Here is an 11,388-nt window from a genome sequence, read left to right on the forward strand (position 1 = left end):
TTTTGTAAGGAGTTTGTTCCGGAAACGCGTTGATGACTGTCAGCATTGGATCTTGTGTAATTAAACCGAGGATCCGCTTAATTACCGAGCTCTGCAACGCTGATTGGCCTTTATCATTGCAATAAAGCTCAGATATTAGAAAACGAATTGAGAGCCCAACGCTAAGAGTCTTGCAGATCTCAAGGACACCGGCTATCACGGTCATTGTCCGAAAGCAGAAGCCCAGAACCATAGTTTAAAAAGTAAGCAGATGCAAAAATGAACGACAACGGCAGGATTCGAACCTACGCGTGCGAACACAATGCCTATGATGTCTCCAAGGAGATAGCAGGGCATCGCCTTAACCACTCGGCCACGTTGTCATATCAAATTGTTCCATACTAGGGATTATATACTCCATGTTGCTGAGCGATCAGGAGAAATGTTTAATCCTAGAGCCAAGTTTCAACAGTAGACGGAATTTCTTTTGCTCCTCAGTCGCCCTTGCGAGCTCTCTACTATGACCGGCATTGGCATGCGTCTCTCCCAGGAACTCTACTCTTTTGCTTTCTGCAACTTGCCTCTGGTCCTATAGACAGTCGCCAATCCTGCAGCTGCCTGGAGTGTTTCAATTGCTTCTTTCCCATGGATAACATTACTAGCCTTGTACACCTGGATGGAGCATTTCTCGACCAGTTCATAGTGTCCCTGGCTCTAAAAGACACTTGTAACGACCTGCAGGGCTTCTATGAACGCTCTGTCAGTGTTGTATTCCTCTAGAGATGTGCATCCTTCGACGTTGTTCCATGCTGCCTCGGTGTCTCAATGGCTTCCCATATGAGCTGGCCGCCTCTCCATATCCTCTTGCGTTTTTTTCTATTGAAGGCACGGGAGGGGGGCGTGGTGTCTAGTTAACAGGAGAGTCTTTACACAAGATTACTGAGTACCGGGCAGCGTGATCACCCTACGTTATACAAACTGGTAGAATCACTCACGCCCTAGTGGAAAGCAGAAAGGTTGGCCTCCTGAGCCTTAGATTATACAAATAGGTACTATAATTAGGTAGTATGATCTGCCATAATACCTTTGTCTCTTGTGCTCGCAGACTTCAAGATACAATGGAAATCTTGATTGTCGTCTATTGCATGAGCGATGGGCCGTACACACCATCCGTTAAGCCCAGAGCGAGGAAGTCATCGTAGTTTGGGTCAATATGCTCAAAGACTTCCTTGTAAGCTACATCTACATTGAGGAAATACACGCGGTGTGCGTCGTTGCGGAACTCAATAATGAACCCGTGAGTCATGTTCTCCTGTGAAAGTTAGCTGTGGTTACCATGAATTCAGTATCGGACAAGAAGATCAAGAAGATCAAGGGTACCGACGTTGCTGTGCTCAGGATTGTTATTGATACTGCCGCTCGTGGCGAGGACGTAGGACTTGCTGTCGGCATCCAGGCACGTCTCTTTGAAAGCAATGATCCGTTTGCAAATCTGTCGTCGTTAGGAAGGCCATATTCTTTAAGGAGCTGATCAGAGAGTTTAAGGATTACACAACTGTCTCACCGGACTACAGTCGCTCAGGAAACAAGCAGATTGTAGCATGATATCATGTCCAGGGATGGGAAAGTGAGGCGGGAAGGTATATCACGTTGCCCACACACATAGACAAGAATTATCTGAGGGAAGGACAAGAAAGGCAAAGGGTGTGTAGATGAAGCTCAATTTAAAGACTGATGAAAAATCTGCCACCTCGCTGTATGTTCCTTCGCCACCCTCATAGAACATTCATGCATGTACAAAAAGATAGAGTCCCTGGATACCTACCGGACCACCCATTCTACAATGAAGCGTCAATCGTCATTCGCTCTTAGCCTTTGTATCTCTGAATCTCTCCAACTCCTCATACTATCAACTATTAGACCTGGACCAAGAACAACAGCGCTGAACTTACGGTTTCTTGAACTGCTGTTCTGGCACCTGCCCAAGCCTTCCTTCCACACCCAGGAATGTCATCAGGGTTCGTATCGAACAGCCGCCACGAGTAGCTATTCATTGGTCCTCTGGCAAGCCACCTCCAAAGATTTCGATCATTCCACCAAAGCCACCATCCTTTGAATGAGAGCGGATGGTCAAGGTAACTGTAAAGACCGGTCCCCGCCATCTCATGAAGAAAACGGTAGAAGCTATGACCTCTTACATACCCTTCCATCATGGAATGGTCGGTTTTCCACTCTTTGCGCCACCACGTGTGATATAAATCAACATCGGCCTCCATCTCCTTCTCCGTTGGTAAGATTGAAGATGGCTGGTATGGAGTTGGCAAATTATGGTTCTGTTTGAGAGCAAAATCTGCTACCCATGCTTGAGCAACCGCCATTGAAGCAAGTTCGGAGACGCACCAGACTGCCTCTTGTGGAGCCAACCAGCTCAGAAACGCTATTGAAGTAGCTCTCTTGGGCGGGAATACCATCTGATAGAGTCGAGGAAGACTTGGTTCTTGCTCTTTATCTTCCGGAGTTTGCTCCTTTTCTGTCGTTTTGGCTATCTGCAATCCCATTCCAGCTGCTCCATTCATCTCGAGCTCCGGCATGATGGAGAAATCATGTCGATAGCCTGTAGCAAAAATCACCACGTCGACTTCAACTGTGGTACCGTCTGCTAGCAAAACAGTATCTTCCCCAGCAAAGTCCACAAATCCTTGCATAGGAATTATGTCTTTGTTGTGAAACGCTGGGAATATGTCTTCTTGGGCAGCAGGGTTTCTGTGCGCCATACTTGGACAAGGAACCAGACGCCATTCTCCCCGAATCCTTTTCTCGGCAATCCCAAGTCTCTGCCTTTCGGAGATTTTGCCATCATCCGGCTCGTGCTTGGCAGAATCGTTGATCATCTTGTTGGTCATGAACTTGTCAGTCGCCCATTTTGATAAAGTGGGTAAATAATAGTCCATAAGGTACTTGAGACGGAGTACTGGCCAAGGGATCTGGCTATCAGTCGGCACACCGCTGTTCTCGTAGCGAGATACTACGAATCGTCCGCGACGATAAGCCAAATAGGTTTTGGATACGTGTTTGCAAAGGCTCATGGCAATGTCGCAACCTGTGTTTCCAATACCGACAACCATGACTCTCTTAGCATCCAAGTCATTTTTCTTGTAGCTAAATATATATGTAAGCGAGAGAAGATTGAACTCCATGTTTTACTAACTCCCGGTATTGTTGGGCATGAAGAACAGTGCCCTTGAACTCTTTCCGTCCATGCATAGACGGCCAGACCGGCATAGTCTCGCATCCAGTTGAAAACACCACTTTGTGAAAAGGACGTACAGACTGGCCATCAGTATATGAACAATGAACGTTCCATTTAGAATCTGAAGAGTTTCGCAGAACCCGGTGTACTGTGACTCCAAATCCGATGTGCTTGTGAAGATCGAAATGTGTCGCGTAAGCTTCAAAGTATTGTTGCATTTGTCTACGAGACGGAAATGGCGGGTAATCTGAAACTAACAGTGGTCAATAGTGAATAACGAGATGGTTTGCATGTTAACCTTTTGGCATTGGAAAGTCGCTAAAACCGGACTACATACGCAAGGTGAGTGATCAGGTAGCGTCGTCTGTTTGCTACTTACCACAAACTTGCTGACATTGACAGTTGTGTCATCTAGTGCTGTAGTATAATCTGTATTATCGCTGTATGCCCACAAACCTCCGACAGACTCGCGACGTTCAAAAGCGACTGCATTGAAGCCTTGCTCTCTCAAGTTCTTGAGCGCCACAAGGCCTGCGGGGCCTAGAAATGACAGTTATCAACATGCCTAGGCGGGTACACGATACTCACCAGTGCCGATAATGGCAATATCGATGTTTTCCATCTTGTCTTGACGGCGTTCGGTTTGTGAGGGGCACGTCGGACATCCCTACAAGACAATCATGAACAAGATTACCTGTAGTGATGAGGTCCATGGATTTGCAGATAGGCTACGTATATGCAAATAGCAGACGCTCTCCCAATCACCAGCGAACTACAGCCGGCTTCAGCCGTCTTATCTTCCGTAGTATAGTGGTCAGTATGCAAGCTTGTCACGCTTGAGACCCGGGTTCAATTCCCGGCGGGAGAGATCCGCCACCTGTGTTACACAGGCGATTAATTGTTTTTTGTATTTTTTTGCATTATATCCAGCTGTTCGTTAAGGTCCCCTTTTCGTTCCAATTTCGCGATTGGAACCTGGCGATGTGCCTCGTATCAGGTGTATGTCAACTGGGTATCTAATGATAGGTAGCTTGGGTCATATATTCTTGGCCTTGCCTTACTTGAGGGTTTATTCGTTAGTAAACATATGTAGGCAAGGCGTACCCAGAGGCTGACAGCGCACCAGCTGAGATTCAGGTTTCTAACATCCTGGCATGTCATATGCTCCCCCACTCACATTCTTATTTTCAACCTCATTCATCTGACTTATTCACTGCCTGCCTCGCTGAAAATATTTTTTTTATCCTGACGGTATCTCAGAGCCATCATTTTTATACATGTGAGTCCCATAATGGACGGCCTTTCGATAGCCACAGCCTGTTTCGCCTTTATTGAAATAGCCGACAAAACCTTCACAGTCATATCAGATTTTGTGCGAGATTGCAAAGATGCAAGGAATGATTTGGCTGCCCTCAATCAAGAGCTACTTTCTCTAAAACGAACTCTGAATTTGCTCAAGGATCTCGTTACCGATGGGAATGAAAGTGATTTGACAAACAACACGAAACGGGATATCAGAGATATTATCCAAAATTCTCTCGGTATTGCTTCGACTTTGGAAAATGAGTTGCGTGGACAGCAGGGGAGACTTCTAGCAGTTCACTGGGCAACAAGGGGGAAACGAAAGGTCGCTACGTATCAAGTGATCCTGGAAACAAACCGACGAGCGCTCAGTCTGGCCGTTGAAACTATTACTCTGTAAGAGGCTCATTTCTTGTTGTCGCCGTTACGACACTAACACTTCAACAGAGCTACGGCTAAAAACATCAAGCAAGACACAACAGAAATTCTGGACGACACTGCTCACATAAGAGGAGGGATCACAAGCATCATTTCAAGAATTCAAACCCTGGAAGCAATAGTGACCAGTCAAGGAACAGGCGACCCTCACACATTTATGCTAACGAGGTATCTGAATGAATTGTCGTCAGTCGCCGGTTCTGTGTGTGACCCTTTGTCAAGGTCAACATCCCCTGCGCCCTCTGAGAGTAGGTAAGTATTTTCATCATTCTGTGAGTATCAAAAGGTAACATGGAAAGCAGTACGCCACCCCATGATAGTTCCACGTCTGCTGCCAGTTACGATTCGGGTGTAGGAGAAGGTTCACAGCCAGTAAATACACCGTCAGGATTACCAACAGATAAAGACGTGCCGCCAGTTTCCGAGTCTGAAGCCTCTGGTAAAAGTCCAACAGACTTGGCCAACGACCCATTTGTTTTGCCGGATTCTTTTCCAGTCTCTGTTACCGAAGCATGCTCTCTTGAAAACCTCGCTTTCCAGCTTCGACAATCACATTTCCTCTCCAAACACCTCCAAATCGAGCAAGAAACCTATCCAACAGGCTTGTCATCCGACGGCAACAGATTGGTGTGGTTACAACCAGGTAAAAAGCACGATGTCGTCTATGATACAGAATCGAAACGAATAAACAATGTGATGTCAATGGGTACTGTTGACAGATTTCGCCAATCGATTCATAAAACGGAAATGCGGATATTGAACACTGATGCTTCATTGATCTTGTTTAAGATTTCAAAGTCTTGCTGGAAGGTTTATGATCGGGTTACAGGCAAGACTATCAGACAGGACTTTTTCAACTCACTGGCGACATGGACGCAACAGATTGTTCCCGTGTCGAAAGACTGTGGGCTTCTTCTGCTGGGCCATTACCGTAAGGGCTACACCCTTAACCGAATACGCCGGTCGTCACGAGGGGCAAAAGGCTTGGTCTGGAACTACAAAGTCTTGCCCTCCAGTGGAGATTCCATACTTCATCATGTCACTCTATCAGTAGATAGTCAAAACGTGACAGGGTTGTTAGGTGATGCACAACAATTGGCCGCTTACACGTGGGATATACCCTCGGAATGGTTCGCCGACGAACATATAGTGGTCTTTCCATATATTGGAAGTCCAGTCACAGTTGACCTACACCAAGAAGACTTGAAGAATCATGAAAGAACTTTGGGTCTTACTTCGACGAGAGGCAGAGTGATTGTTATCAAAGGGGGGGTTGACAGACGTACTAGCTATCATGCTGGTTTTCGAAACACTTATTTGAGTGCAACCACATTCAATATTGATTCCGGTGCTGAAATCTCTTCTTATTCTTTTTCAGTGTCTCGCATTCATGGGGATGATAACAAAGACAGCTTCTTCAAGGATGCCAAGATCTCGGCGGATGGGAAACTGCTACGTACGCGAATCGCTAGGACACCTGGTATTGGGAAACGAAGTACACCTGAATTTAAACGACAGGCGTGGATCGGCGTTGAGACGGTGATTTTGAGGGTAGAAGGGTTAGAGGTAGTTCATCAGTTTAAAGAGGTCTGGAACGCCAACTTTACTGAGCCTGTTACATTGAGCATTTTCGCACCGAACTTTGACGTGCTTGCAAGGTTGGCGTGGAAGAGAAGGGGCGAGGACAAGAAGCAAAGAGTATGGTTGGAGGTATATGATCTCAAAGAGAATTTGGAGGAGGATGAGGCGGTTTCCAAGGTTGAATCTGTTGCTTGAGTCTTTATATTACGGACCGATTATCGTATGTACACGCATCACTTGATGCCATAGATGAAGACCATTTGGTGCAAAAGAAAGATAATTTGGCCTTGAGCTTCGCAGCATATTTCGTGGAGTTCTGTGCTGGACAAATTGACTAGTGTTCTACATAAAATCTAGTATGTGTAATATTGATTCAGTTTTCATCTCATGTTGTCAGACTGTAAGCTGTTCATGATGTTGAATTTGTACTTTGCAGTACAATTAGTCTCTCGACCAACCTCGCGCTCAGGCAGTCCCTCATTCAAGATTGTAAGAATCGGGGTAGGACTCTTTTCTTATTGATACACTTGACTATAAAGTCGTATAATACTTAGCTATACAAATCTGCTCGTCGTTTTAATCCATCATCATACAGTATCATACATTATCGTGCGGCCTCCAGATGCTGGGCCTTCACCTCCTCATCCTGCGCCAAATTCAAAGCATCCCTTTCGTTATAGAAGTGCTTCTTCGCGATGATGCCCTTCAGCCGTCCAAGGCGAGCCGTGAGGGTAACATCATAAGGGCCCGCTTGCATCATAGCCATGACGAAAGGCCCTTGGGCTCCCCAAGTGCAGCTATGCAGGTTGTCTTCAATATCCTTGACCAGTTTCTCGACCTCATTGATCTTCTCAGTCTCTGTGGGGAAAATGCCTAGTGGTTTCATCTCGTCGAGAGCCTCACAGGCAGATACAGCATCGCCGTAACGTTCCCAGTGAATTTGGGCGACCTTGATGAAGAGGGGCGAGGAGACGCCTAGGACGTAGGAGGACAGGCCGAGTTCCTTAATTCGGGGGAGAATGTTAAAGGCCAGAAGAGAAGGTTTCGGGAATGCGCTGTCCAAGCGAGTCAGGCCGTAGGTCAGGAAGTCAGAGTATAGATATCCGTGAACATCCATGATAGGCTTCTCTTCCTTGGTTTTTGCCTTTTTCTCTTTCTTCGCTGGTGCGTTCTTGGGCTTCCGTCCCCTCTTTTCAGTCTTTGGTACTTCAACAATTCCCAGCTCAACAGGAAGTGAGAAAACTTCCTTCTCCATGAGGTCCCACAGCTCAACGTCGCTTGTGCAGTTCTTCATCAGATTCATAACTCTTTCCCTTTCCTTGCCTCTGAGGTCTTCGTACTTTGTCCATTCCCGCATTTGTGCCTTCTCTGCCTTGTCAAGCTCGGCCAAGTTATACAGCTTGGGACGTTTTGGCGCAGACTCAAACTTGCCAAGGGCATGCTGGGCAGCTTTTCGCAACGAAAGTGGATAGCGTTTCAGGAAGTCATCGCTAGCGTCTGAACCGCGAGCTTTCTCGACGAGGGTGTCACCTAGGCGTTGCCTTTCCAAGTTTGCTGTAGTTGATGTTTGAGTGGGTTCAGCCTCTTGAGGACGACCAGGCTTCTTATTTTGGGGTAGACGGGCATGAGAGATATCGTCAAAAATGCGCTTGAAGATTTCGCTTTCCATAGGCGTCAAGGTCCCTTCTGGTTCAATGTGGGCGTCGGCATCTGGATCGACGCCTTTAATATCTTCCGTGTCTTCATCGTCAAACTCGAAAGGGATTGAATTGTCGATTTTTCTAGGGGCATTCGCATAAGTTGCCATGCCCGCATTTTGTTTAAAAAGAAATGAAGCGGGACGCCTGCAAGCCCGTTGCAGGGTCCTTGTTTGGTATAAAAACGGTAAAAGACTCCGTGACATTTTTAATATGTGATTGAAGATTTGCGCAAGTCTTGAATTTCACATGAGATTTTCGACGCCACCTAAAAATGGATAATTGAGAATAGAAGCATACACGGCTTATCCTCGGATATTAAACGCGTGCCTGCTCTCGCAACGCGTGACTTCGCGCCAAAGTTAATTAAAGGAGACGCGCTTTGCCTTGCGCTTTGCCTTGCGCTTTGCGTCACCATTCACGATCCTCTCATTTGCTTATTTTTCCTTGCGCAACACGGTTTCATAATCAGTATTATTATTCTTGAATTTGTCGCGAAATCTGAGCTTTTGCTTCACCCAGTCACTCTTTGTAATCAAACACTTACTCCCTTCTTGCGAGTTCAACATGCCTCCTAAGAGGGGCGGCGATGCTCCCATGAGTGAGTTTGAGCGAAAGCGCTTAGCAAACATAGAGGCAAACAGGAAGGTTCTTGACGACGTCGCGGTCATCGCTAAAAAAGTTGCACCGACGCCGCCGAAGCGAACTACCCCTTCACGACCAAAGACCCGAACGCCTGTTAAACGAGACACACCGAAGCCTACTCGGCAAAGCTCCCGTCTAGCAGGTATCGACGCTGACAATGACACGCTCAAGAGGAAGCTCGAGGTCGAGGCTGAGGTTGTGGCGCAGGAAGCCAAAGCTAAAAGGTTGCGAGTAAATGGAGACCTAAGCCTGGACGACATCTCCGTTGAGGGCAAGAAATGGTCGGCCGGAGTGGACGGGATCAGGGGTCTCGTCCGCGGCGCGCAACCTGGTGTGCGAACTTTCACGGAAGATGATGTGAAAGAAACAACAGATAAGGGACTGAAGGAGCTTCGCGAGCGCATAGGTGATCTCCAGCTTTACGAACACTGGGCACCAAATGGTTAGTGACACCATGTGTTGTTTCGCATCGTTTCGCTAACAGTTACACTACAGAGATCAAAATCACTCCTCAACGGGTATATGCCCTTGGCTTTCATCCGATCGAAGAGAAGCCTCTTATCTTTGCCGGTGATAAAGAGGGTAACATGGGCATTTTCGATGCTTCTCAGACTGCCCCGGAAGTCGACGACGAAGACGAGGATGCCGTTGTACCGGACCCCGTTATTTCTGCCTTTAAAACACATAGTCGCACCATCACCTCGTTCATATTCCCGCATAATGATTCGAACTCGGTCTATACATCCAGCTACGACTCCTCTATCCGAAAGCTCGACCTGAACAAGGGGACTTCTGTGCAGGTGTGGGCGCCGTCAGACCCCGATGACGAGATGCCTCTCTCTGCGCTAGACATGGCTGACTCGAAGCCTAACATGCTTTACTTCTCCACTCTTGACGGGTCCGTTGGACAGTATGACACTCGTACCAGAGACGTCGAACTATGGGCACTGTCGGCACAGAAAGTTGGTGGATTTTCTGTTCACCCTCTTCAACCGCATCTTCTGGCCACTGCTTCGTTGGATAGGACCCTCAAGATCTGGGATATGCGGAAAATCACGGGCAAGGGCGATCTTCGACACCCTGCACTTCTTGGTGAAGACGAGTCTCGACTATCGGTCTCTCACGCCTCTTGGAGCGCGGGTGGACATATAGCCACCAGTTCCTACGACGACACCATCAAGATCTATGACTTTTCTGAGGCGTCGTCCTGGAAGACTGGACAGGACATCACTGTGGAACCTACTCACAAGGTGCACCACAACAATCAGACCGGTCGGTGGGTAACCATTCTCAAGCCCCAATGGCAGAGGAGACCGCAGGATGGCATTCAGAAGTTTGTTATTGGCAACATGAATCGCTTCGTCGACGTTTTCGCTGCAGATGGCAGTCAACTTGGCCAGCTTGACGGTGACGGCATTACAGCAGTGCCAGCTGTGGCCCATTTCCATCCTTCACAGAATTGGGTTGCCGGAGCGACATCGAGTGGTAAGCTTTGCTTCTGGCAGTAGACCCTGCATCTTAAGGCGGCATGGGATTGTACACGTGCATTTAAGCGGGAGTTTTGGTTTGCTATGGATCCCGGGTGATCGACTATCTATCCCGTGTCGGCAACGGTGAAAACGAACATATTGGTTGGAGCAAAGAGCTAAGGCTCAACCCATGTACGAATACGAGATCCATATGGATGCACAATACTGGCTGATAATTAATTACGTGGTAAATAGCATTCAGTCGAGGCTGAGTCGAGATCACGTTTGAGTTTGTCTTGATTCACCACTAAAAGGGCTTTTGTGTGAGGGAAAGCAACGTGGTGGCGTCCCACTGATTCAGGGACGAAAAGAATCGCATGCACACATTTTATGACGTCCCATCGTGAAGCAGGTGATTTATTCTCCAAGAGCGAGAGCCTTTATGGTCACCATGGGTAAGGGCATCATCTGAAGCCTCAACACTTGACCAATCCTTGCATGTGATCGATTCACCGAAGTAGAAACATTGGCTGGGCATTGGCGTCATCACTTATCGATAAGTATTGCACCAATCAGACGTTGACCTGCTGTCCGACAGTGGATAACTCAACAGGGGCTCCAGTTGTTTCCCCAGGGCGCCTCGACCGCTGAGCAAGTCAGGTCCACTGAACGGCCCCTAAAACCCCACTGGGACTCAGGCTGATGGGCCTAAATCTGCCTAGACGTCAGCCCCAGGGTCAGGTTCCTTCTTGATTGGGATTGCCGTGATCGTTATCTTCACTTCCTTGCGATCCGGCCGTTTGTTTGTCACACCTACCTAGGCTGTCATCTTCCCTTTTGCTTTTTGGCTGTAGTATTACCTGTTGACCGTGTCTTGAGCTTGTATCTTCATCAACCTCGCATTTGCCAGATCTTGCTGTGGACAACAGCGATATCGAGTCCTATTTCCCACGATAGCAGAGCGTCGGCTGCTTGCGGCGCATATCGGACCCATCATCTTTACGACTGCATGATCATTCTGACGACC

The 11,388-nt window shown here is 47.5% G+C and overlaps 4 protein-coding genes and 2 non-coding genes across 6 annotated transcripts; 3 read left to right on the forward strand and 3 right to left on the reverse strand.

The window, feature by feature from the left end:
• Positions 1-263: 263 nt before the first annotated feature.
• On the reverse strand, positions 264-362 carry FGSG_20687. Its single transcript has one exon. It is a non-coding gene; the product is annotated as a tRNA-Ser (tRNA).
• A 755-nt stretch (positions 363-1,117) lies between these two features.
• FGSG_07846 (uncharacterized protein) lies at positions 1,118-3,851 on the reverse strand (the record flags this gene model as incomplete). Its single annotated transcript, XM_011329369.1, has 8 exons — positions 1,118-1,291; positions 1,364-1,471; positions 1,932-2,025; positions 2,182-3,138; positions 3,307-3,482; positions 3,609-3,646; positions 3,686-3,769; positions 3,818-3,851. The coding sequence occupies 8 exons, from the start codon at positions 3,849-3,851 to the stop codon at positions 1,118-1,120; spliced, it is 1,665 nt and encodes a 554-aa protein (XP_011327671.1).
• A 174-nt stretch (positions 3,852-4,025) lies between these two features.
• On the forward strand, positions 4,026-4,097 carry FGSG_20688. The gene has a single exon. It is a non-coding gene; the product is annotated as a tRNA-Asp (tRNA).
• Positions 4,098-4,520: 423 nt separating this feature from the next.
• Positions 4,521-6,745, forward strand: FGSG_07847 (uncharacterized protein; the record flags this gene model as incomplete). The annotated part of the gene is made up of 3 exons (XM_011329370.1): positions 4,521-4,927; positions 4,979-5,221; positions 5,290-6,745. 3 exons carry the CDS (start codon positions 4,521-4,523, stop codon positions 6,743-6,745), a joined length of 2,106 nt encoding a protein of 701 aa, XP_011327672.1.
• Positions 6,746-7,154: 409 nt separating this feature from the next.
• Positions 7,155-8,357, reverse strand: FGSG_07848 (uncharacterized protein; the record flags this gene model as incomplete). The annotated part of the gene is made up of 1 exon (XM_011329371.1): positions 7,155-8,357. One exon carries the CDS (start codon positions 8,355-8,357, stop codon positions 7,155-7,157), a length of 1,203 nt encoding a protein of 400 aa, XP_011327673.1.
• A 457-nt stretch (positions 8,358-8,814) lies between these two features.
• FGSG_07849 (uncharacterized protein) lies at positions 8,815-10,756 on the forward strand (the record flags this gene model as incomplete). The annotated part of the gene is made up of 2 exons (XM_011329372.1): positions 8,815-9,334; positions 9,388-10,756. 2 exons carry the CDS (start codon positions 8,815-8,817, stop codon positions 10,398-10,400), a joined length of 1,533 nt encoding a protein of 510 aa, XP_011327674.1. The 3' UTR covers positions 10,401-10,756.
• Positions 10,757-11,388: the final 632 nt, after the last annotated feature.

Source organism: Fusarium graminearum, chromosome 4, assembly GCF_000240135.3.
Source record: "Fusarium graminearum PH-1 chromosome 4, whole genome shotgun sequence".
Taxonomy (NCBI): domain Eukaryota; kingdom Fungi; phylum Ascomycota; class Sordariomycetes; order Hypocreales; family Nectriaceae; genus Fusarium; species Fusarium graminearum.